The sequence below is a fragment of the Rhinolophus sinicus genome, linkage group LG13 (genome assembly GCF_036562045.2).
Source record: "Rhinolophus sinicus isolate RSC01 linkage group LG13, ASM3656204v1, whole genome shotgun sequence".
NCBI classification, from domain to species: Eukaryota; Metazoa; Chordata; class Mammalia; order Chiroptera; family Rhinolophidae; genus Rhinolophus; species Rhinolophus sinicus.
Window position 1 is genome coordinate 37,219,614 of NC_133762.1, and position 22,266 is coordinate 37,241,879.

Sequence of the window (22,266 nt, forward strand, 5' to 3'; positions counted from 1 at the left end):
ACCACATTAGTAATTAGCATCTTAGGTCATCAATAGTCCTCATAAAGGCTATTTATTTGCTGTTTTTCCCAGGACCAAATTATAAGGTGAGCAGCCCAATTCAAGGAGTTCAGCATACATATCCTTTGAAGTGGTAACAGGTTATTGCTGAGGTATCTTTAGGAGTATTTTATTATGAAATAAGACGCGAAACTTGTAATAAATGTTAAAAGAGATCAGGGACACTGGAATACTGGAAAAACTATACTCACAATATTATCGTAAGAGTAATTGGTTGTTGCTCTTTTTTTCTTTTTCATCCTCACACAAACCCAGAAGCTGGGCAGGTTTTATTATCCTGTTTAAAGATGAAGAAATCAAGGCATGAGTGAAAAATCAACTTGCTCAAGATTCATTAGTCATCAGGGAACAACCAAGAACTCCAACCTTGGTCTTTTGATTCCCTATTCAGTGCTCTTTTTAAAAAACATTGTGGTTACATACACATAACATAAAAATATTTATCTATGAATAGACACAGGTTGCCTCTACCTCTTGGGTATTGTGAATAATGCTGCTATGAACAAGGGTATACAAATATTTCTTCGAGACCCTGCTTTCAATTCTTTTGGGTATATACCCAGAATAGGTATTGCTAAATCATATGGTAATTCTATTTTTAACATTTTGAGGAAACACCATACGGTTTTGAGGAACTGCCATGCACAGTGGCTGCACCATTCTACATTCCCACCAACAGTGCATAAGGGTTCTCCATATCCTTGCTAATACCTGTCATTTTCTGTTTTTTGCTTTTTTTTTCTAATAGCCATCCAAATGGGTGTGAGGCAGTGTCGCATTGTGGTTTTCTTAAGAGTATTGAAGTCTTCTGTAGAGATGCCAAAATACTAAGTAAATCTGGTAACATTGCCAGCAGTAAGATCCTACTAGATTTAAGACACTGTAAGAGGCAACAGTACACACAGTCCTGCCCTCAAGGATTTTATCATATAGCTGGGAAGAAAGGACATAGGCATTTAAAAAATAAATAATTCAAGACAGCAGAGTCTAAATGACAAGTATTATGTGAAGACAGAGAAGGGTAAAATTATAATAGGCTGGGCTGATTGATTACAAAAGTCCTTAAAGAGCAAATGGCACTTCAAACATTTTAAAAGGGAGGGTTTAAATCATCCAAAAAAGAGGAAATTAATTTTTTTAATTTCAATTATTATTCATGCATTCCTTCAACAAACATTTATTGTGCTCCTAATCAGTGCTAGACACTGCTAGGTGTTGACCCCCAAGAGCAAGGGAGACAGATAGGCAATGAGTAGTGACAATCCAAGGTGCTGAGTGTGTACACAGTGTGCTGAAGTACTCCTTTCTAAGAGCCTGCTAATCTATCAAGAGGACTGTTAGCACCTCCTTTTACAGTGAATCGTAAAGGGAGTATGTAAAGCACATTTATTTCCAGACTATATTTGTACCCAATTATTTCAAATGGAATATAGCTGGGAATTTTCCATTTTCCTTTGGGAAGGAGACTATGTTCAAGAAGGTAAGGCTGTTGCAAGTTACTTATTAGCCCTCATACCTATCACCCACGTGGGTTCCTGCATTCACAAACATGTGCTAGGCATTGGGGGAGCAAAGAAAGATTAGTAAGATCCTGCAGGGGACAGCCTGGACAAGGGGCCTAGAATTGGTGATCCCTGAATCTCAATGACACATTATCTCAGAAATCATTTCTATATATGACTAAAAAATTAAGAATTCATTCCTTTTTTCTTTTTTTCTTCTTTCTTTTCTTTTTCTTTTTTTTTTTTTTTTTTTTAAGAATTCATTCCTGATAGTTTAGTTCTCAAAGGATAACTATTCAAGACTTCTTTGGGGGAGCCTCATAAACTTTTTGTCTAGTAGATCAACCCGAAGATAAATTCAATTTCAGAGTTACTAGGTGCTTTTCATTAATACCTCAGTGACTTTCTCTTTTCCTCATGAAATCTAACTCTCAAAGGCCTACGTAATGAGGTGTTCATGCATGAAAGGATGGAATAGGTCTGGAATTCTATGTGGATTAGAATCTTTATCTTAATTATGTTTTCTGTAAGTTAAATATCATCTACAAGGAATTATGGGCTTGCTTACCAAGTACAAAGAGTACTAGACTAAGAATCATGAGATCTGGGTTTTAATTCAAGTACTATCACTATTTAATTTTGTTGAAGTCACAGCCTTTATAGGCCTGCTATTTTATGGATCAAGTGAAGAGACTATGGAATATTTTAAAGCTTATGAAAACATAAAATTTAGTATACAATTGAAGGATTATCATGATTAGCTTACTATTGGGCAGCTGGAGATCTGGGGTGGTGCTGAGCATCAAGAATGGCTGAGTGAAAATTTCCCATAGTCTGTTTCTGGATTTCTCACTATTTTTTGTGGACTTCATAACTTGGCTTCTGTACCTATAAAACAGAAAAATCACAATGATTTCCCTGACCATTATGAAAAGAAATTAATAAATATCTATATGTTTTATAGAGATCCCTAAATAAAAGAGGTTAAGAAAATACAAATGACGCTTTGTGTTAATGCCCTTATTAGCTTAGTCTAAGTAGGATCTATCACTTGGAAAACCTGGAAAAGCTTAGCTACCATTGTTTTGTGACTTTTGCCAACTCCTCAGGGAATTGTGACTTTTCCTGGAAAACAAATTACTACCTTGGGGGAAGGCTGACATCTATGAAGTCTCCTGCAAGTTGCCAGTTCAGGGAGTTCACGCCTGGTACTATGTTGTAAAGGAAAATAAATCTTTTCACAAAAGTGGTCAAGATTATTTGCTAAGCATACCAAGCATTTTCCAAACCGAGTGGAGGTACAATGAGGCCCATTGAGACTTTATGTGTGTTTGTTAGGGTGAATTAACTTTATAGTTAGTATACACTGAGTAACTTGAGTGATTTCCTATGAGCTCCTCTCTGCCTCTCTCACTTCTCCCTTTCTTTTTTCCCACTTCATTTGTCTTCTGAGTCTATTTTACTAGTCGGACAGGCTTTTCAAAGACTTAGGCCACACTGTTTCCTCTGTTCTCTTCAAGATCTCCCCACTCAAAGTGATTTGGGAGCTCTCAGAGACCCAGGAGGAGATAAATGATGTATACCAGTGGCTCTCAACCAGTGGTGATTTGGTAATGTCTGGAGACATTTTTGGTCATCATAGCCAGGGGGAGGGTGCCACTAGCATCTAGTGGATAGTGGCCATGGATGCTGCTAAAAAATCCTACAGCACAGAATTACCTGGTCCAAAATGTCAACAGTGCTGCTGTTGAGAAACCTTGGTACGTACAGATATCAGTAGGTGAAGATTACTGAGGGCACTGCAGCCTCCTGAGGGATGCAAATCGTCAAGGTGGTCAAGTGGCAGCCACTGGCATCAAATTGTCTGGAGTTGATCCGCAGGTTCCCTACTTTTGCTGGCTGTATGATTTTGGACTAATTATTCAACGCCCTGAAAGCAGTTTGTTCATCTGGAAGAAGGGGCCAACAAAGTATCATTCTCACTAAGCTGTACATTCCTTGGAGAAAGAAACCTAATTTTACCTGCCATGTTTAGATTAGGGACCAATACCCAATGGGGAGTACTAAATATCTGTGGATTATCTCACAGTTGTTTTGAGGTCTAAAGCAGAGAACATATATTAAATGATATGAAACACAGTGAGGAGAAAAGCAGTCCCTGACAGTGGGAACTGTTATTATTATGCCTTAAGGGGAACTGCGTGATAACACCCATAGGTTCAAGCAGAGACTTCATAAACATTTTTTGAGGCTTCCCGACTGCCTCTTGCCAGGTCGTTTCTCCCCAGGGGACGTGTTCTCGCCTCCGTCTACAGGGAGGAGGCTTTTAGTTTCCGACCTCCCAAGTTTAAATCCAGCATATTAGGTTAAATTTTCCTTGAAGTAAAACCCCTTAGCAAAGTGCGGGTCTCCAGCTTCAATTTCGAATTCCTCAAACACTAGAACACCCCAAGGGGGTGTGGTGGAGGTAGTAACAGGAAAACTAAAGCCCAAACGGATTCACATTACTGAGTGTCTTATCCACCACCCTAACCCAGGAGAAATGGCCCCGAATTGATTCCACAAACACTGCAGAACAGCGCGGACTCGCCACTCCACCTAACACTGAAGTAAAAGTCGCCACCTTCGGAACCTTCCCGGAAGGCTGCCTCGGACGTCACGCACGCGCACGGGTCGCTGGGCAGCCGCCGCGCAATTGCCCGCCTGTTCTAGGAGGACTACAACTCCCGGCTTGCCTGGCGACGCGGCGTCGCCGGGTAACTCGCGCCAGACGGAGCGCTTTGGGTCAGCTCCTCCGCGCGCCTGCGCCCTGGCGGGCTCTGCGCAGGCGCAGTTCCAACGCTTGGGAAGCGAGGGCGGGGTGTCGTTCCCTTTCGCTGATGCAAGAGCCTAGTGCGGTGGTGGGAGAAGTGTCGGCAGGAGCAGTGCTGCCGCTGGGGCCTGGGGCTGACCCGTCCGACTTCCCGTCTGTGCCGAGCCCACTCAAGCCGCAGCTATGTCCGGGGACGAGGTGAGGGCCTGAGCCTGGTGCTAGGGCTAGGGACTGAGGCGGGGAGCCGAACCCATCCTAGTGTGGGAGACGGGGCCTGCGGCCTAGCGGCCGGCCGCCATGTGGGGTAACCGGGCCTAGGCGACCTGGAGCGGTAGAGCAAGCGAGGACTCCGGAGCTTCGGGGTTGGCCGCGTCCGGTTCTCTTCTGGGCGGCGGCACTCAGACCAGCGTTTCCGGAATGGATAGCAAGTTGAGTCGCTCTCCTAGAACGGCTTGAATGCCGGCTAATGCCCCAACTGAAGGAGATTGAGGCTGGCGACCCCTGCATTCTTTTCGATTTGACACTGCATCTGTAACTCTCCTCGTTGGCCCCGGGAGTGCGGAGAGGAGCCTCCATCGGCTCCGGTGGAGCGCCCTCGTTAAAAACTTTGCAGGCTGGCTTGTCCGGGCCGGTATCCGCTGTTGTTCTCATCTCGAGCATTATTTCTTTAAAAGACCAGGGGCTGAGGGAGATAGGATGAGAGGAAAAGATTCTTCAGGCTCAAAGTGACTAACCTCGGGAAGTTTTAGGGCGGGAGTCCCTGAGCTTTCCTTAACAGCTCACGGCGACGGGAGCGGGAAGTCCGTGCTGCGAAGCTCGTTGGATCTTTTTCTACTGTCGTGCTTGTACCTCAGCAAATTTCCTCAAATCCCTTTTGGTCATACTTATCCCAATTCATGTAAAATCAAGCAGCTTAAAGTGAAATTTGATTTTAAGTATTGTCAGTAGGTACTGATTAACATGGTGGGGGCTACATCTTACCGGCCAGTTCTCCCCACCCAAAAAAAGCTTTTTGATTTATAACTCATTTATGTGAACATTTGAGTGTTTGGCCTATAGGACCTTGGAGAGAAGGAAGGGGGAAAATTCGAGGATTTCTCCATCGTTGGCTTTTGAGGTAGTCCCTGAAGGATCCTTAGAATTTCGTCAAGTGGTGGAAAGATCTGGTCACAGGGCAAGGGAGTGGTTAAGAAGACAAATAAGTGTGCTCACAGAAAGTAGAATATTCTCCAATTAGGTTAGAGTTAATCTCTTGAAATGTAGGTAGTGGCTAATTCACGGAGAGATTTGAAGACCAAATTAAGGAATTTGGATTTATTCTGGAGGAGCCTCCAATCTCTCTTTTGATTCCCACAACTCTGTAAGGACTGTTATACGCATCTTAGTGATAAGAAAACTGAGGCTTAGAGTGTTGTATAATGCCCACGATCAAATAGTAAGTGGCTGAGCCAGTAGTAGAATTCCAGATCTATGCAGTATTTCCTCCATCTAGGTGATTAGGAGGCTCTTGCTCTCTTCAGAGAGAAACGGGGGATCTAAAGGTAGTAGTAGGTGGTTCTTGCTTGGAGGTCATGGTAGAGTCATTGATTGCTCTGCGCTACTGTATTTCAGAAGTTCCTGAGAGGGGCAGTGTTTCACATTTTGTTTACCCATTTTCTAAGCTTTCCATAACCTACAACAAATAAAGTACCTATGTAGTGCAAGGTACTGTGGGGTGCTGTTCTGTGTGTGGTTTCTATGGTAAAGTACTCAGAAGTGTTGTAAGGGAGGTAAGAGAGACCTACTAGTTGCTGCAGGAGGTAGAAATAGAGCCTTCAACATAGAGATTTGGGGGCTGGAGGATGCAGTTTAGTAGTGGGATCAGGTTTTGAAGGAAGTAGAATGTGAATGCATTACTGAAGGGTGAATAGGATGTTGTCAAGCCGAGATGGCAGAACCAGCGTTCTAGCGTAGAGCTTTTGAAAGCCAATAAAGTATTAAGCAGCTTGGCACTCTAGGTCTTCCATCCAACTTCGTTTTATAGACAGGAAATTAGGGCCTAGAGAGGTTAACTTGCCCAAGATCACAGAGCAGGTTAGTGGGTCTAGAACCCTGCCTTTGGCTTGTATTCTGGAGGTATGCGAAGGTTCTGGTTCCTCCAGTGTTGTTGACTAGATAAGTATTCTTAGGCTAATCCTTAACTTCTGACTACAGACTTGTAAGGATCAAGTGAAAAATCTGTACATGGAAATGACTAAACTTCACACATTTCTTTTTAAACCTGGTAATGAAGCCAAAACTCACCAAACATAAGGTCTTTGAATTTAGTGGAACCAACACCTTTTAAAAGCACTATTCTAGAAATACAGGTGCTACCCAGTAAGGAAAACTTCCCTAATCTGCAGGCATTCGTTATTTTTCAGACCATTTTTTTAAAGTGATGTCAATAATCAAGATTATTGCTTATTACTAGGCCCCATTCACAAGGCGTCAGAACATCGGGTTTTCATACAATACTAGGTAAGGTGTTTTACAAAAGAAGCTTTAAAATGAAAAAGAAGTTTCTGATTAAAAATAGATGTATGTTGTATGAAGTTTACAAAACAAGAATTCAAAGAGATGTCACCCAAAAATGACAACACTTGGCATTTGTCCCGTTCATCTTGCTTTTATGGGTTCTTTTGTAACTCACCTGGTGCGGTGTATCCATCAAGCTCTCATTGTGGGTAAGGTATGATGGACGGGAGTAGGCTTCCAGTATGATGAAGCACTTGGCTATTGTCTGGGTAATTTTTACTGGTATCTCTTTTTCTCACCTTCTCCAACCCAACCTACAGTGGGAAGTTGGAAATGAAAAACTGCTTTCGAAGGCTTTGTTATAGACTTAAAAATTAGCAAGAGAGTGTGGTTTTTCCGTAAAAACCTGTTTGCTCCTCAAATCCAAACTCGTTTCATAAACAAAACGTTTGGAATGTGATAATTTGTTGTCATACGTGAGTGTCTTAAAAACCCATTTTTTAGGTCAAGACCAACATGGTCTTGTGAGTGGGAGGTCTCTGCTTTGGGCACTGCTTTGAGATCCCTGGTTTCCTTATTTTTAACTAATTTGATGGGTGGTATGAATAAAATGAGGCAATGAATATATGTCTTAAGTATCCAGAGAAAAATAAAGAGATGTTAACCATTTGTGTATAATTCCTGCATGTTTAATACCCTTTAGATAGCTACAACCAAACTTACCCTATAGAACTAAATACAGATTTCTTCAGAAGATAAGGCAGTTTTAAGGTTGTCCTGATTTCAGAATCCCTCCCATCTTTGATCTGTCTTGCTGAATAATAGTTAAAAGATAATTAATATTCCAGGGCTTTTGATACTTGAAAAAATGCAACAAATGAATTGTAAGCCCTGCCAGACAACCAAATTTATAGTGCCGGGAGTACTGTCTGTCCTTTTGCCAAATCTCCGTATCGTAGAGTGCGGATGTACTGTAGCTGTCTCCCTGGAACAGATAGCACTACTCCATGTGGGGTGACCTATGTCCCAGTAGGTCAGCAGTGGGGAACTCCGTCCTCCTGGCTATTCTCTTTAAGTTTGCCAGATTATGTTCTTCAGACTGACTGCATCTTTAGAATTCATTTATATACTTAGATCCTTACTAAGTAGGAGAGGATAACTTTGAAATGAGGCTGTATGAATTCCCAGAATGTCTTGCAGTTCCTTTATTATTGGGTGAGGATGATAACCGCCCTGCCTTATTACAGACCATAGTTTGGTTTCAGTGTATCTCAGGTTCCTTAATGTACTTAGGACATAAAGAAATTTAAGCTAACTTAAGCAATTTGGGGAAATTTTTTTTTTTTTTTGGAGAGTTTCATGGTACATCTTGGATATTAGATCACCCCGAGATGATGAGATTTCACTGATAGGAATCGAGCTATACCATGCTTTGTGAACTGTAAAGCATTACATAAATTATGATAATAATTGAATTCAATCAGTTGGGCTCCAGTCCTTTTCTTTTAAACATTCAATACATTATCACAACAGATCATTGGGCAAAATGCTGGATTTAAGCTTGGTACAGTTTGGACCAAGATTGGTAAGGAGCTTAGAGAAAAATACTTGGGATTTGAATCCAATTTTGTTTGACTCACTCTTTCCACACTACTGGCATCTGCCATATATGTTGTTTAAACTATTATGTCTAAAATAACTTTATCTGTATTTTTTTCTAAGATAGTCTACGGAAGTTATAAATTAGTTTTTCACTTATTCTCTAGTGGACATTAGCTAAAAATAACTTAAGAAAACTTTTAATGTTCCAGAAACCAAAAAGAAGATTAAAAGATTGTATAGAAGTTTCTCTTACTCGGATAAGAGATTTGCTATGTGAAGGTTGCTGATGGATTTCCTTAAAGGTTTGTCTGAATTTCCAGATAAGCTTAAAAAAAAAAAATTATTAGGTCAAGTCTTCTGGTGTAGCCACCCCAGGTTGCCAGCCTTAAATAAAACATGTACGAGTATAACCTGCCTGGGTATTGGTTTTCTCATCCATAAAGGAAGGGGTGTAGCATAGGTTGTTGGTAAGGTCCCTTCCCTAAATTCCATGATTTATTCATCATTTGCTCGTGAAACTGAAAGTGAAGTTGCTACATCTTGTGATAATTTATAGATTGAAAGGCGGATGTACATGTTGAAGGATCACTTCCCCTGCTGCCACCCCCACTGTGTTTAATAGTATAAGGAAGGTTGGATGGACTTTTTAAATCCTTTTTTGGTACTTTAATGCATCAGATACTCTTAAGAGTTTGCCTTTTGCAGATACCTTATGTTTGGAATGTGACCATCATTAAAAACAATCACTTGGTCCCTTTTAAACAGATGATTTTTGATCCTACTATGAGCAAGAAGAAAAAGAAGAAGAAGAAGCCTTTTATGTTAGATGAGGAAGGGGATGCCCAGACAGAAGAAACCCAGCCCTCAGAAACGAAAGAAGTGGAGCCAGAGCCAACTGAGGACAAAGATGTAGAAGCTGATGAAGAGGACAGTAGGAAAAAAGGTGAGCGGTAGACGGGAGAGAGTCGGTTTTCCTGGGAGACAGGGTTCTCTCCCGTTGATGTTTTGGATTTTGTACATACAGTGACCTCACAGCCTGACAGGCTGTTCCAGGTAAGTTGAGGACATCACGTCTGTGCACTGGACCTTGTCAGATTTCTGATAGACTTGTCCCACTGAATCCACAAGTGGCAGAGATGACAAAACCTTGTCATTCCAGGGCTGGTTTTCCAGTTTAACTTGTCAGGTCTCTTCTCCAATTTTAATGGTGGTTGTATTTGAGTGTAGACCGAAAGAAATAGGACCAAGAAAGTCAGTTTGTGTCTTAACAAATATGAAAATGTATAGAAGAGATTAAAATTACAATGTAAAATGTTTCGGTTTAGACATCAGCATTAGTCAATCTTGTGCTTTAACTTAGATACCATTTCACTATTGAAAATAAATTATTCAATAAATATAATGTCTGTTTATGATTCTGTTTATAAAGTCTGTTTAAAAATATAAGACACTGCTGGGAATAGAGAGAACTGGAATTCATTGATCATCTACCATGTGCTAAGCATCTTATATGTTTAAAATAAACTTGGAAAGTAAGTCATTCTTGAAATGAAACAAAATAAATTCGTAAATAGCTTCTTGAAAAAATTTGTAGCAGAGGGATCCCAAAATATTCCGGGTGTATAACAGGACAGATCATATGGAAAACTTATGGAACAGAATTCATTACTCACTAATGGTGGGCAAAATTTCATTTTATCCATATTGTAGCCTTATTTAATGAATATGAAATACTTTATAAGGCCTTTCCTTGGTTGATTCAATAACATGTTTAGCTACATCCTAGAATTTAGGTGGAAAAGTCATAGTGTCTAGTAGGGAGATAGATAAGCAAGCTGGTAAGTACCTCTGTTGGGGTAACGGAAGGTACTGTTGAAGCACCTGAGGGGCACCTAATCCAATTAGGGGAAAGGAGGAATAGGCTTAGAGAAGGTTTCTTGGTGGAAGTAACTTCTAACGAAGATCCCAGGAGATGAAGGTAAGTGCTATGTGGGAGGACCCGTGGGAAGGCTTGGAGGTGAGAGACTACACACTTTGCACGAAGAAGGGAAGTAGTTCAGTTGGGCTGGAACCAGGGATTAAGGTGTGGGACATGAGATGGTAGGTAGAAGTGGAGGGATAAAGCTGGAGAGCCTTGGAAATTGTGTTAGAACCCTGACTGTGTGTTGGGAATAATGAGACATGTTACGATCAGATTACTAAATAAATATTCTTAACATGGTCCCCTAACCAGATTTTTCCTACAAAGCTTTGAGTTGATCTGCCATTGTGTTTCTCAGAACCATAACTTTTGTGGTTGTGGAACCCACTGTACTAATTAGTACCTGATCTCTATTCTGGTGACTTGATTAATTAATAGCTGAAATGTTGGTTTAACTCATAATTTGATGCTTTGCCTTCTGATATTTGTTAATAATTGAATCCAGTTATCTTTTTTTAGATGCTTCTGACGATCTAGATGACTTGAACTTCTTTAATCAAAAGAAGAAGAAGAAAAAAACAAAAAAGATATTTGATATTGATGAAGCTGAAGAAGGTGTAAAGGTAGTATTGCTTTCTTATTGAAGGTAAAATTTGACCTCTTGAAAGGTTGCTAAATGGCTGTTTCTCCCTCTGTCTCATCTCTTATTAGCTTTGCTTTTGTCAAGTACTTACCGTGTTTCCACAAAAGTAAGACCTAGCCGGACCATCAACTCTAACGCGTCTTTTGGAGCAAAAATTAATATAAGACCGGATCTTATATTATTTTTTGCTCCAAAAGACGCGTTAGAGTTGATGGTCCGGCTAGGTCTTACTTTTGTGGAAACACAGTAATCACAGCTATTATGGTCATTTTTGGGGCATTGTATCTGACTAGATATTTTAAAGGAACTAATGGTTCAAAGGAATGTAAATTAGGTTTTATACATTGTATTGTGTGCCTTTAAAATGTTTACAAAACGCCCCTTTTCATTAACCATACTGAGATTGGCTGGGGGGCAGATGTTTCTGTAAGTAATAAATCCTGTGAAGCAAATATTCTTCTAGTTTCTTCTGTTAAACTTTTGGTAGCATGTTTAAGATACACGACCCCAGTCTGTGGTGGTTGGTAACTGATGATCTTATGGCCTATAGGAGACAGAGCATTCAGGCTGGTTTTATGGAGTTCTCTGATCTTATGGGTTGTCTTATTACTGAATTGATTACCAATACAAATATCTCAAAATTGAACGAGTAGAGAGATGGGTGGGTAGGTGGGTAAATGGGAGGATGGATGTAAGAAGGAGCTGTAAGTCTGTCCTTTCCTTACTTAAGAGCTACCATTTTAAAGACCCTGTCCAGGACTCGAGCAGAACTCAGCATCTGTTTATAAAAGCCAGGGTAATAGCAATTTTATGTATACACAGAGAAAGAGCAAGAGTTGAGAACACACACATGCACTAAGTGTCTTATTTTGTGTCTTCTACCCAAATGTTTCTTTGGTAAATAGTTTTATTTGTTCAAACTCAAGTAAACAAGGTGTATCCCACGTATAGCGGGAAATGTATGCAATAATTCATTGAGTTTTGGAAACTCACAATTTTGATGACTTAGTTAATTCAGCAAATGTGTATTGGTGATTACAGTGAGTCAGACATTGTGTGCTAATTGCAAAGGTACTGAAATGAATAAGATATTTTTCCTGTTTTCAGAGGTTATGTTAGTTAAGGGATAAGTTAGTCCTTTAGAAAAGGATGATTTTACCTGGATTTATCTTATTTTCTCCCTGGTTGGGGATTCTCTTCTCTTCCTACTATTGCAGGGAAGTTGAGAAGGAAAAATATTTAAATTATACTGAACAAGTGAGGTTTAAATATCCTGAGTAACAAAGTGACACACCGGAGATATGCCACAGAGAGTCTTGGTTAACAAGGTTTTTTGATTGATTCCTCTAATAGCCTTTGTCGTGAAGGGTCACTTACAAGCTCCACTCTTACTAAGTGCTTGTATACTTTTTTCTCTGCTATTGAAGTCATAACGTAAGACATTATTACAAATATCCTTATCAGACAAGGCATGGACATTAATTAAAACCTGACGTGTTTTTAAGATCTTGGGTTACTCTCCCATCTGGATTTTCAGACCATCACCAGGCTTTTGACAAATCTTGAAAAATACTTTGTGCTAGTGTCTGCCTTTCACTGGGTCTTAGCCTTGGTTTGGAACTAGATCTTACTGGGGTAAAATAAATAATAGTATAGGATGAGAAGTTGACTGGTGTGTGCTAATTTATATTCGGCATGTCTGAGTTTCTCATTTATTGACTGTCGTCTTTGAGACTAGATTAATACCTAGTTTTTTGATTGCGTGTTATCCAGCTAATACGCATATGCTGATCAAATCTTTGATGACCAAATGTGGGCACTAAGACTATACAGTTGGATTTGGGATCTAAAAGTTGGGCTTTGTTTATTCCCAGCTGTTCTAACTTTTCTGCTGATAAGATTTCTCAAATGTCTATAGCCATTGTTGGACTAGTTTAGGATGTAGGCACACAAAAATAGATATTGATAGGTAATGTTGATAGCATATTTCAGGGGAGGGAGGTGGATAAACTGATGAAAGGAGGGAGGAATTAGAAGGCTAGAGACAAACACTGGGCCTTTCTGCTCTTCTGGGAGTGAGGGGGTTACGACTCATTTCTGGGCTGTGGTATGCCGTTTGCATCCATAACTATAGCAACTAATCTTGGGATTAACCTTTACCTTGTCTCCATCCATTCATCACATGATCCTAATTCTCCATGGGTTCTGCCTTTTCCCTCTTCCATGATGTCATCTACTGAAGTGATGCTTCGCAGTCTGGTGCCAAGCTGATTGTGGTATAATAAAAAATAAATATTTAGTCTTTGTCTCTGTCCTGGCATACAGCTCCTAAAACCCTTGGAATCTCCGCATGATCAAAGTATCTTTTGAGATGACTGGTGGCTGGGAGTTCCTGAATAGCTTCAGCACTGGGGCTGGTGGTCAGAAAGATCAAGCCATGAATAGAATTTTCACATACATCCCCCCCCCCACCCTCAGGGGAAAGGGTTGGAGATGGAGTTCAGTCACAGTGGCCAATGGTTTAATCAGTCATGCCTGCGTGATGAAGCCTCCATAAAATCCCCTAAATGGTGGAGTTTGGAGAGCTTTGGGGTTGGTGAACAAATCAGGGTGTCAGGAAAGTAGGGTACCTGGAGAGGGCACGGAAGCACTGCACCTGCCCTCCTCCCCTCTCCTTGCTCTGTGCGTCTCTTCCATTTGGCTGTTCTGTGTTGCATCCTTTATTATAAACTGGTAATGGTTAAGTATTTTCCTGAGCTCTGAGTCATTCTAGCAAATTATTGAACCTTGTGGGGAGGGTGTTGTGGGAACCGCTGAATCTGTAACTAAGTCAGATATAAGTGTGGGTAACCTGGGGACCCTATACTTTTGACTGGCCTCTGAAGTAAGGACAGTCTTATGGGACTGAGCCTTTAAACCTGTGGAGTTTGTCACTGACTACACATAATAGCAGAATTGAATTGACTTGTACTTCACCTAGTTAGTGTCAGAGTGTTGAACCGATGTGGAAAAACACCATGTATTTGGTGTCAGGAGGAAGAAAAACCCTCCTACTGACTGTATCAGACTACTTAGAAACTTCTTTAAAATACTGCTGACCCCTGTTCCTGCTAAAGATTGTCAATCAGAAGATCTAAGATTCTTAAAAGTTTCCCAGGTGATTCTGATAGTGGCCTGGTTTGGAAACATGGACAATAATTTTATGATTCCAAGGCTGATAGCTAAAAGAAAGGAAAAGATCCCACAAGACTGTTTTTTTTGTTTGTTTGTGTTTTTTTTTGTTTGTTTGTTTTTTTAACAAAACTGTCTTTGGAGAATTTCCAGTTTAAATGACAGACTCTGAGCCATTTGTGCTCACCTGTGACATTTCTTGTATGTAACTACAGTTTTGAATATCTAATTTTTTTTCCTTTAAAAGGATATCAGCCCATGTCATTTAAAAAAAAATGGTCCTAGTATCAAAATGTTGATACTCTTATCTCAAACTCTTAGGATCTTAAGATTGAAAGTGATGTTCAAGAACCAGCTGAACCAGAGGATGACCTTGACATTATGCTTGGCAATAAAAAGAAGAAAAAGAAGAATGTCAAGTTCCCAGATGAGGATGAAATTCTAGAGAAAGATGAAGGTAATATTGGGGGCTCAGCAGCTCGTTTCTAGGTTACTCAAACCTTTGGCCTACATCTTTTTGATAGGTGGGTTCCTTTCTATTTTTTCTTGCACCTTCTTTTCACTGCCTGATAATGGAAGCTAAAAGGAGTTAGTATCTAACTTAATAATAACAGTTAAAGATTTCCTGGGGGAAGAATTTAGCAATTGTGATTTCATTAAATCATACAGATTCGGCGATTGGGAAAATTATTGTAACTGAATTTTAAATAATGTTAAAAAAATTTTAAATATTTTGTTAAAAGTGCTGTTTTATTAGTTTCTAAGTGCTATAGGGTCTTTAAAAAACTTGACTATAGTCAGCAGATGGGATTTTATGGATGTGGATGTTTCTTAAGTGCTTCAAAACAGTAGGGTGTTTTTTCCTCTAATTATCCCAGTGCATTATTTTATCTTGTTTTTGTTAAATCAAGTGTGTGTCTGTGTTGCCACAAATTCCTAGAGAGGTCTCTGTTAAAGGGTTATGAAAATCGTAGCATCCTTGTCTTTAAGGAATAAGAGGCTATTTGTGAACCTTGATGCCTTGCGCTTGGGGGTGTTGTGAATGCAGTTCTGGGAGAGAAGACAAATGTCTTCGACGCTTTCATTTCTCTAGATCTGCCTCTATCCCTCATTCTTACAGTCTTTGTTAATCTGTAGCTTTAGAAGATGAAGACAGCAAAAAAGATGATGGTATCTCATTCAGTAACCAGACAGGCCCTGCTTGGGCAGGCTCAGAAAGAGACTACACATATGAGGAGGTAAGACAAATTCTGTTATGAAAAGGGGCTAAGCTGTTCACTGGAACTCAAAAAAAAAGCAAGATAAATATAAATGTTCCCTGAATTGGAAGTGCCATTGAACTCTACAGATTGATAGTGAAACAGACCGAGAGGTCACACAGCCAGTACGTAGTATTGCCTGATGCCCGCATATGGGGTAGCCTGCCCATAGCGTGGCAGTCATAGTACTCACTGATCCCATCTGAATCCATGAACTTCTAAGGGCATGGAGCCCCCTGGAATGGGGGTAGGGGCGGCAGTGGGAAGAGGAAGTGGCTGATTCAGGGCCAGGAAGTCAAGTTTGCTTGTTTGGGCTTTCCTGAGTCTTACTTTTCATTGTATCATATACTCTCCCATAGAAACAGCAGAATTAGTAGGGGCTCGTTCATTCATTTAATTTTTAACAAGGAATTGCTGAGCTTCCATAATGGACCAGATCCTCGTTGAGAATTGAGTCCTGTTCTCAAGGAGCTCCCAGAACATGTAGTAAAAAGTGAAGTTTGCTCAGCTTAAAGGTAAAGCAAAGTGACTTAAGTGGGAACTTGATACTCCTGCTGTTAATAAGAATGTACATGAATACCATTTTATCTCTATAGCTACTGAATCGAGTGTTCAACATCATGAGGGAAAAGAATCCAGATATGGTTGCTGGAGAGAAAAGAAAATTTGTCATGAAACCTCCACAGGTCGTCCGAGTAGGAACCAAGAAAACGTCTTTTGTCAATTTTACAGATATTTGTAAACTGTAAGTTGGTTAATGGAGAGTCGTCATCCCAAATACCAGATTCTCAGTGGAGTTTATGTTAAAGGTCCTTATTGTGGACTTTATTGCAAGTAGAAAGAGAATGCACAACTGTCAGGGTTGGGTTGAGGGAAGTCAGTTCAAGTCCATCAGTTCTTTCGACTCATAGGGCTCAGGGCTTGTTTTATCAGGTATCCAGAGGTGAGAGAAGCCAACTCATGCTGATGCATGAGAGTTTATCCTCACCAGATGGAATAAAGAGTGAGGAGGCTGATTGTAACCCTCAGAGCGGGAGCCTGGGGAGCCCAGGGAGCCCAGGGAGGCGGAAAAGCCATCAGGTTGGGATGGGCCTGCCAAACAAGTGCAAACTGAGCTCTGGGAAAGCAGCTAAATTTGGTGTGCCTCTTACTTGGATGGTCATTGCCAAGACACAGTCAAAGAGATTTCAGCTTTCTTGATTACCATCACATTCCGTGCCTGCCTGTATCACCCCCAGGTCACTGTCTGGGCCTGGCTCTTCTCAGCTCCTCAGCTATACCTTTTCTGGCAGGTTCCTTAAGGCCACTGATCGTATCTACTATTCTTCAATTTCATAAGTGATAATGCTTGTTGCGGATAAAAGAGAAAAAATGGTAAACAAAAAGAGAAAATAATCACTAAAAATGCTACCACCCAGAGATACACCACTTTTTTTCATTGCTTATAGGCATTACTTTAGACTTTTTGCTGATGACAACAGTATTTGCTTATTATAGAAAAATTAGAAAATATAGACATGCTAAAAAAAGAAAAATCATCTGTAAGTCCACCATTAAGAGATAGGAAATCATAGTTTAATATTATGTTTAGCTAGTTTTATGCATATCAGTATTTTAAAATAAGGCATCATACTAATTTTTAACCTGTTTTTCTCTTAATATACTGTGAAACATTTACTTGTCATTAAATTATAAATGTTTACAGTAGCTACACAACATAGTCTAACAGTTTTTGAGTTATACATGGTTGTTTCCAGATTTTTATTATCAGAAGCAAAGCTTTGGGGGACATCTTTATCTGTGTATCTTGGCAGTAACTCAGAATAGAGCTTTAGGGCAAAAATTCCCAAAATGCAATTGCGGAGTCCAAAGGAATATCGGATATTTTTATGCCAAACGTTGGTAAATTGCTTTCCAACAAAACTTGTACCAGTTTATACTCCCACTAGCAATGTAGGAGCTTGCTTGTTTCATTATCTTTTTACCAACCTTCACTCCTTAAGTTTGGGGGGGGGAAACTGTCTTTAAAATTGTAATAGTATCTGGTTATTGAAACAAGTTTAAACAATGCCAAGTAAGTTATAGTTAAGTTAAAAAGTGAAAATACTGAATGGCTTTGCTTTGGATTTGCTTTTTCCATTTTGTATGTTTTTTTGTTTTTTTATGGAGACCTGTCATGTTCTAAAAGCAAGATAGAAGAGATGTACCATAATTTATTAACCACTCCCCGGTTGGTGACTATTTGAGCTCTTTTCAACTTTTCTGCTGTTATGCTGCCATGAAATACTTCCCTATATATTCATTTTTTTTTAAATGAAAATTTTCCAATAGGAAATATATAGGAATTAGCATCACAAACACCCAAGTATCGTATTGCTTAGGTTTGGTGTATTTTGACATTTTGACACATTTTGCTTCTGATCTTTAAGAGGGTTTTACAGTTATACAATTAAAGCCATCTCTGTATCTCTCTCACCTTCCTTCCCAGAAAAAGATGTTATCCTCTAAAGTTGTTTACCTTTCCTGTCCATGTTTCTAGACATTTACTCGTATGTATATCTTCATAAATAACATGTAATATTGTTGCATGGGCTTTAAAATGTAAATAAATTATATATATATATATATATATATATATATATATATATATATATATATATATATATATATATATATATATATATATCTTTATTTCAGTGTTTGATGCACTGTGCACTAAAATTCACCAAATAGCTGAGTAATCACAGATTAAAACAGTGAACAGGATGGTTTTTTAGAAGTTTGGTTAGATTTTCATGGAAAATAAGGTTTATATGTTCCCCTTTCTTTTTAGATTACATCGTCAGCCCAAACATCTCCTCGCATTTTTATTGGCTGAATTGGGTACAAGGTAAGAAACTATATTCACATTTATATATAGTTTTCCTAGACATTTCATGATTTCTCTCAACTTGAAAAGAATATATAAACACTTAGAAAAAACATTCACGTGATTATCAGAGGAACTTTAGGCCAGTGAAGGAGGAAAATCAGCTCATTTCTGTGGGAGAGCTTGGCTGCGTGAGAATAGAGAACAGAATAACAGTAGCTCCTCTGAATAGGCCTGCAGGTGTGCCAACATGCGTGCCATGGCACTGCAGTATTTAGTTTCCTGTCATTAATTGGAATTCTTGGGTCTTTTTATGGAGCAAATATTAGATTTCAGAGGAAGCCATTTTCTTAGGTCAAAAATTATTTCCTAAATTGTTAATAGGCCATTGATGAAATACAGCTTGTAAGTTGCTGAATGGCCCAGGAGAAACATTGAAAGAGGGATCCATAGTTAGTTACTTCCCTGTCTTCAGGGCTCACCTATTGAAGGCACTGAGCCAGTCCATCCCCATTCAGGAAGGCCAGGATCCCATGGAGTTTTGACCCTAAGTGCTAGGAAGCCAAATGTCCCTTTAAAAATAAGTACTCTCTTCCCTGATTAATTACAGAAAATAAAAAGGCATTCAAGGAGCAAGGGGGAAAAAATAAGTAGTGTAGACTCAGGGTATAATAATAATGACCAACACATACCGAGTGCCTGCTGTATGCCAGCTCTATGCCCTGCACTTCTTTGGGGACCATCTCAGGCTTTACAACAGCACTATGTGCTGTTAGTAGAAATGCATATTACCCATCTTAAAGATCTGGAAACAGGTTCAGTGAAGGAAGTTGTAGTTGGTCACATAGCTAGTTAATGGCACAGTCGATATGCAAAGTCAGGTCTGCCTGTCTCAGGAGCTTGAGCTCTTAAAAGGCTTCATCCTGTGCCTTGCTGGCAGTACAGAGATAATAAGGTATTGTTTTTCTTCCTACGCTTAAAACTCAGTTTGTAGGGATTGACTACACTTGCTATGGAGTTGAGTGATTTAATTGACCAGTGGTAGATATGTAGGCTGTTGTAGAAGAATTGTTTTAAATGTAAATGTGTTACAATCATTGTTTATTTTTAACTTGCATAAATTAATGAAGGAGTAAAAGCTAGGAGTGTTTTTCCTACTTCTCAAAATAATTCAGTTTTTGTAGAGGTAGGATAAATTATAACAAGTTGTGACCAGTAAACTTAAGGTCAGTGGGCTAAATAGAGGGTTGAGAAAATTTATTTTGACAGTGAAAAAAAAAAATTCCTGCATCAAGCATTGGAATCACCATAACCTGGAGATTTAGGGTTACAGCCCATGGAGGCTGAGGATCATAGGAGAGGTTCTTGCAAGTCAGTTTTATAGTAAGATACAGAACAAATGTAAATTTAATGCTACCTGGCTGAATTTTGTTTCACTTTGTGATTTGTAATTTTTAACAAATAATATCTAGCCCAGAACTTCTGTTTCTTTTCAAAAAGTGTCTCTTTAAGCACCATTGACGCTATGTGGTTTGTGATTTCAACTGTACTGGGGGTGGGGGGGCAGTGATTAAGAGTTTTATAGAGCTGCATATCACACATTCATTTAAATGTACAATTCAGTGGTTTTTAATGTTCACATTAGTTGAACAACTATCACAACAATCAGTTTTAAGAGTTTCATGAACTATAACTGAGTCAAACTATTTGGTGCTTAAAATTTTTAAAGATATCTGTAGCTCCTTATTTTTATATTTATAGCTCCCCTCACTACTTTGCACATGGTATACATTCAGTAAAGTGTGTTTTTCCTTGTTGGATGAATGGGCCATCACACACTAGGAATCAGTTTGTTTCAGACTTAAATTTAGTTATAAATCTGATTTGTTGCTGGAGACTTAATTAGTTGAAATTGGATTTACTGTTATAAAATAATGGGTAGGCCATCAGATACCAACTACTTAAAAATTTTGAGAAACCAGGTAGTATAGCACTGTTTCTAGAACTTATCCTGTGCCATTGAATATATCTTAATTTCATTAAATGTAAAGGTCTTGGAATTTGGTCCCTTACAGGAAAAAATGAGATATTTTTGTTTTCTTTCATAGTGGTTCTATAGATGGTAATAACCAACTTGTAATCAAAGGAAGATTCCAACAGAAACAGATAGAAAACGTTTTGAGAAGATATATCAGTAAGTGTGTAATTTTAACACATCACTCTGAAATGTTCTCATCGGTTGTATTATTTTGGGAAGAGCTATTGGTTTGTAATGGAGCTGGAAAGACTGGCCTTAACACGTTGTGTACGGTGGGGTTTAAATCCCTCGTGAAGATTCTCGTGATCCGTACGCAACGTGTTAAGATGAGGGAAAATGATAGTGATGGGGAGGTGAGGCAGGGAGGGGGCCCATGGCAGCTAATTAGGGGTTTGGGGAGAGGGGTTTGTCTTTCCTAAGAAGGCCCAGCTAATTAAGGCTGCTGGTTGGTTCCAGGCTGAAGGCCAAGCAAGTCGTAGAAAATATGTCTGCATTCAAGCTTAGCCTTCTTTTATCTTCCTAATCACTTACAACTGGCAGGTCTCTTATTATACCACCTAGGAAAGCTAATAAGCTCTGAGTGGCTGTCCTGTAGAAGAACCAGGAGTAGGCATCTGGCAAATGTTCCTGCCTCCTTGGACATTTGGAGTCTTTTTTTTTTTTTTTTTTAACCTTTGGTTTGGTACCTGAAGCATTAGGTACTAAACACAGCAGACAGTTTGTATTTCTTTACCATACAAATAGTTCAGCTATAAACTTACCAATAAGTTTAGCTAAGCTTCCTTGGTCTGGGTGCCAGTCTGGGCTTATGGAGTTCAGTGTATAAGTGTTTCAGAGGGAAGAAACTTCTGGCTTAGTGTAGCCACCAGGTAATTCTGTATGTTTCTCTTCCTGCAGAGGAATATGTCACCTGTCACACGTGCCGATCACCCGACACAATCCTGCAAAAGGACACCCGACTGTATTTCTTACAGTGTGAAACTTGTCATTCTCGATGCTCTGTTGCCAGCATCAAAACCGGCTTCCAGGCTGTCACAGGCAAGCGAGCACAGCTCCGTGCCAAAGCTAACTAATTTGCTAATCACCACTGATTTTGCAAAGTGTGTTGTGGAGATTTGGCTGGACAGGTTTACCATCAGAGTGAATATACAGTATATTAAAAACAAGATAGAAAAACTGCCAAGCTCTTTGGCGTGCAGCTGGTCTGAAATCCTTACAAGATGCCGATGCTCAAGCTGTTGACATACTCATTGCCTACTTTAACAACTGTCAGAGAAACATGATGGGTAAGGCGGTGCTTTTTTAAAATCGTTCATAGACTTCTGTAAAATGCAAGATAAATTAAAGTTATTATAACAGTGATTCTTTCAATTTGGTTTGTCCTTCAGTTTCTTTTCTATAAAAATTGTGCTTAATGAATTCAGCAAAACAGTTTGTGCCTGGGCTCTGGCGAGGTTTCTGCATCCTTGTCCTGAGAAACTGGACACTGTCATGACAGGGGCTTCAGCTGAGAAGCCATTTTCCTCTCCGCTTCTCTTGAGATACATCAAGTAGACAGCTTCACATTGAGAGGGTGGTTGGAGAATGAAATCTGGGAGGACAGCCTGTTTTCGGTGTCCAGGGACGATTACATACATTTGAATTCTTTACATTACGTGAGGATTATTGCTACTACCTCACTGCCAAGTCCTCCAGCTGTCACATGAGGGAATACAAGGTGCTAGGTACCCTCCCTCAGAATTTTCTTATTGGCCACTAAGGAACTCTTAGAAATATAGCTTTGAAGTATGTCTTGTAACTGGCATACTGATGAAAAACCCTAGTTGTATATCCGTTGGCAAGTAAGAGATATGGCATGTACAGTACAGAGAACTCTTCTGAGAGTCTAAACCG

General features: G+C 39.6%; 2 protein-coding genes across 3 annotated transcripts in view; one reads left to right on the plus strand and one right to left on the minus strand.

Annotated features, from left to right (window-relative positions):
- The window catches only part of ASIP (agouti signaling protein), a 90,701-nt gene extending 86,337 nt beyond the window's left edge, over positions 1 to 4,364 (minus strand). Inside the window, exons 1-4 of the mRNA XM_074318251.1 lie at positions 4,161 to 4,364; positions 3,282 to 3,511; positions 2,329 to 2,450; positions 252 to 337 (exon numbers count right to left, since the gene is read on the minus strand). The gene's annotated coding sequence lies outside the window, so the exon portion shown is untranslated. The remainder of the gene's footprint in view (positions 1 to 251; positions 338 to 2,328; positions 2,451 to 3,281; positions 3,512 to 4,160) is intronic.
- A 63-nt stretch (positions 4,365 to 4,427) lies between these two features.
- On the plus strand, positions 4,428 to 21,744 carry EIF2S2 (eukaryotic translation initiation factor 2 subunit beta). Of its 2 annotated transcripts, none has more exons than XM_074318250.1 (9): positions 4,428 to 4,632; positions 9,151 to 9,415; positions 10,913 to 11,016; positions 14,529 to 14,664; positions 15,345 to 15,445; positions 16,063 to 16,211; positions 18,300 to 18,356; positions 20,444 to 20,529; positions 21,271 to 21,744. In XM_074318250.1, exons 2-9 carry the CDS (start codon positions 9,238 to 9,240, stop codon positions 21,444 to 21,446), a joined length of 987 nt encoding a protein of 328 aa, XP_074174351.1. In that variant the 5' UTR covers positions 4,428 to 4,632; positions 9,151 to 9,237; the 3' UTR covers positions 21,447 to 21,744. The 2 variants fall into 2 exon arrangements, with proteins under 2 accessions (XP_074174351.1, XP_019589363.1); XM_019733804.2 differs by having other exon boundaries at positions 4,432 to 4,572; positions 9,238 to 9,415.
- Positions 21,745 to 22,266: the final 522 nt, after the last annotated feature.

Coding starts and splice junctions, on each gene's coding strand:
- EIF2S2 (XM_019733804.2), top strand. Junction 16,212..18,299: donor TTTACAGATATTTGTAAACT/GTAAGTTGGTTA, acceptor CTTTCTTTTTAG/ATTACATCGTCAGCCCAAAC. Junction 20,530..21,270: donor CGTTTTGAGAAGATATATCA/GTAAGTGTGTAA, acceptor CTCTTCCTGCAG/AGGAATATGTCACCTGTCAC.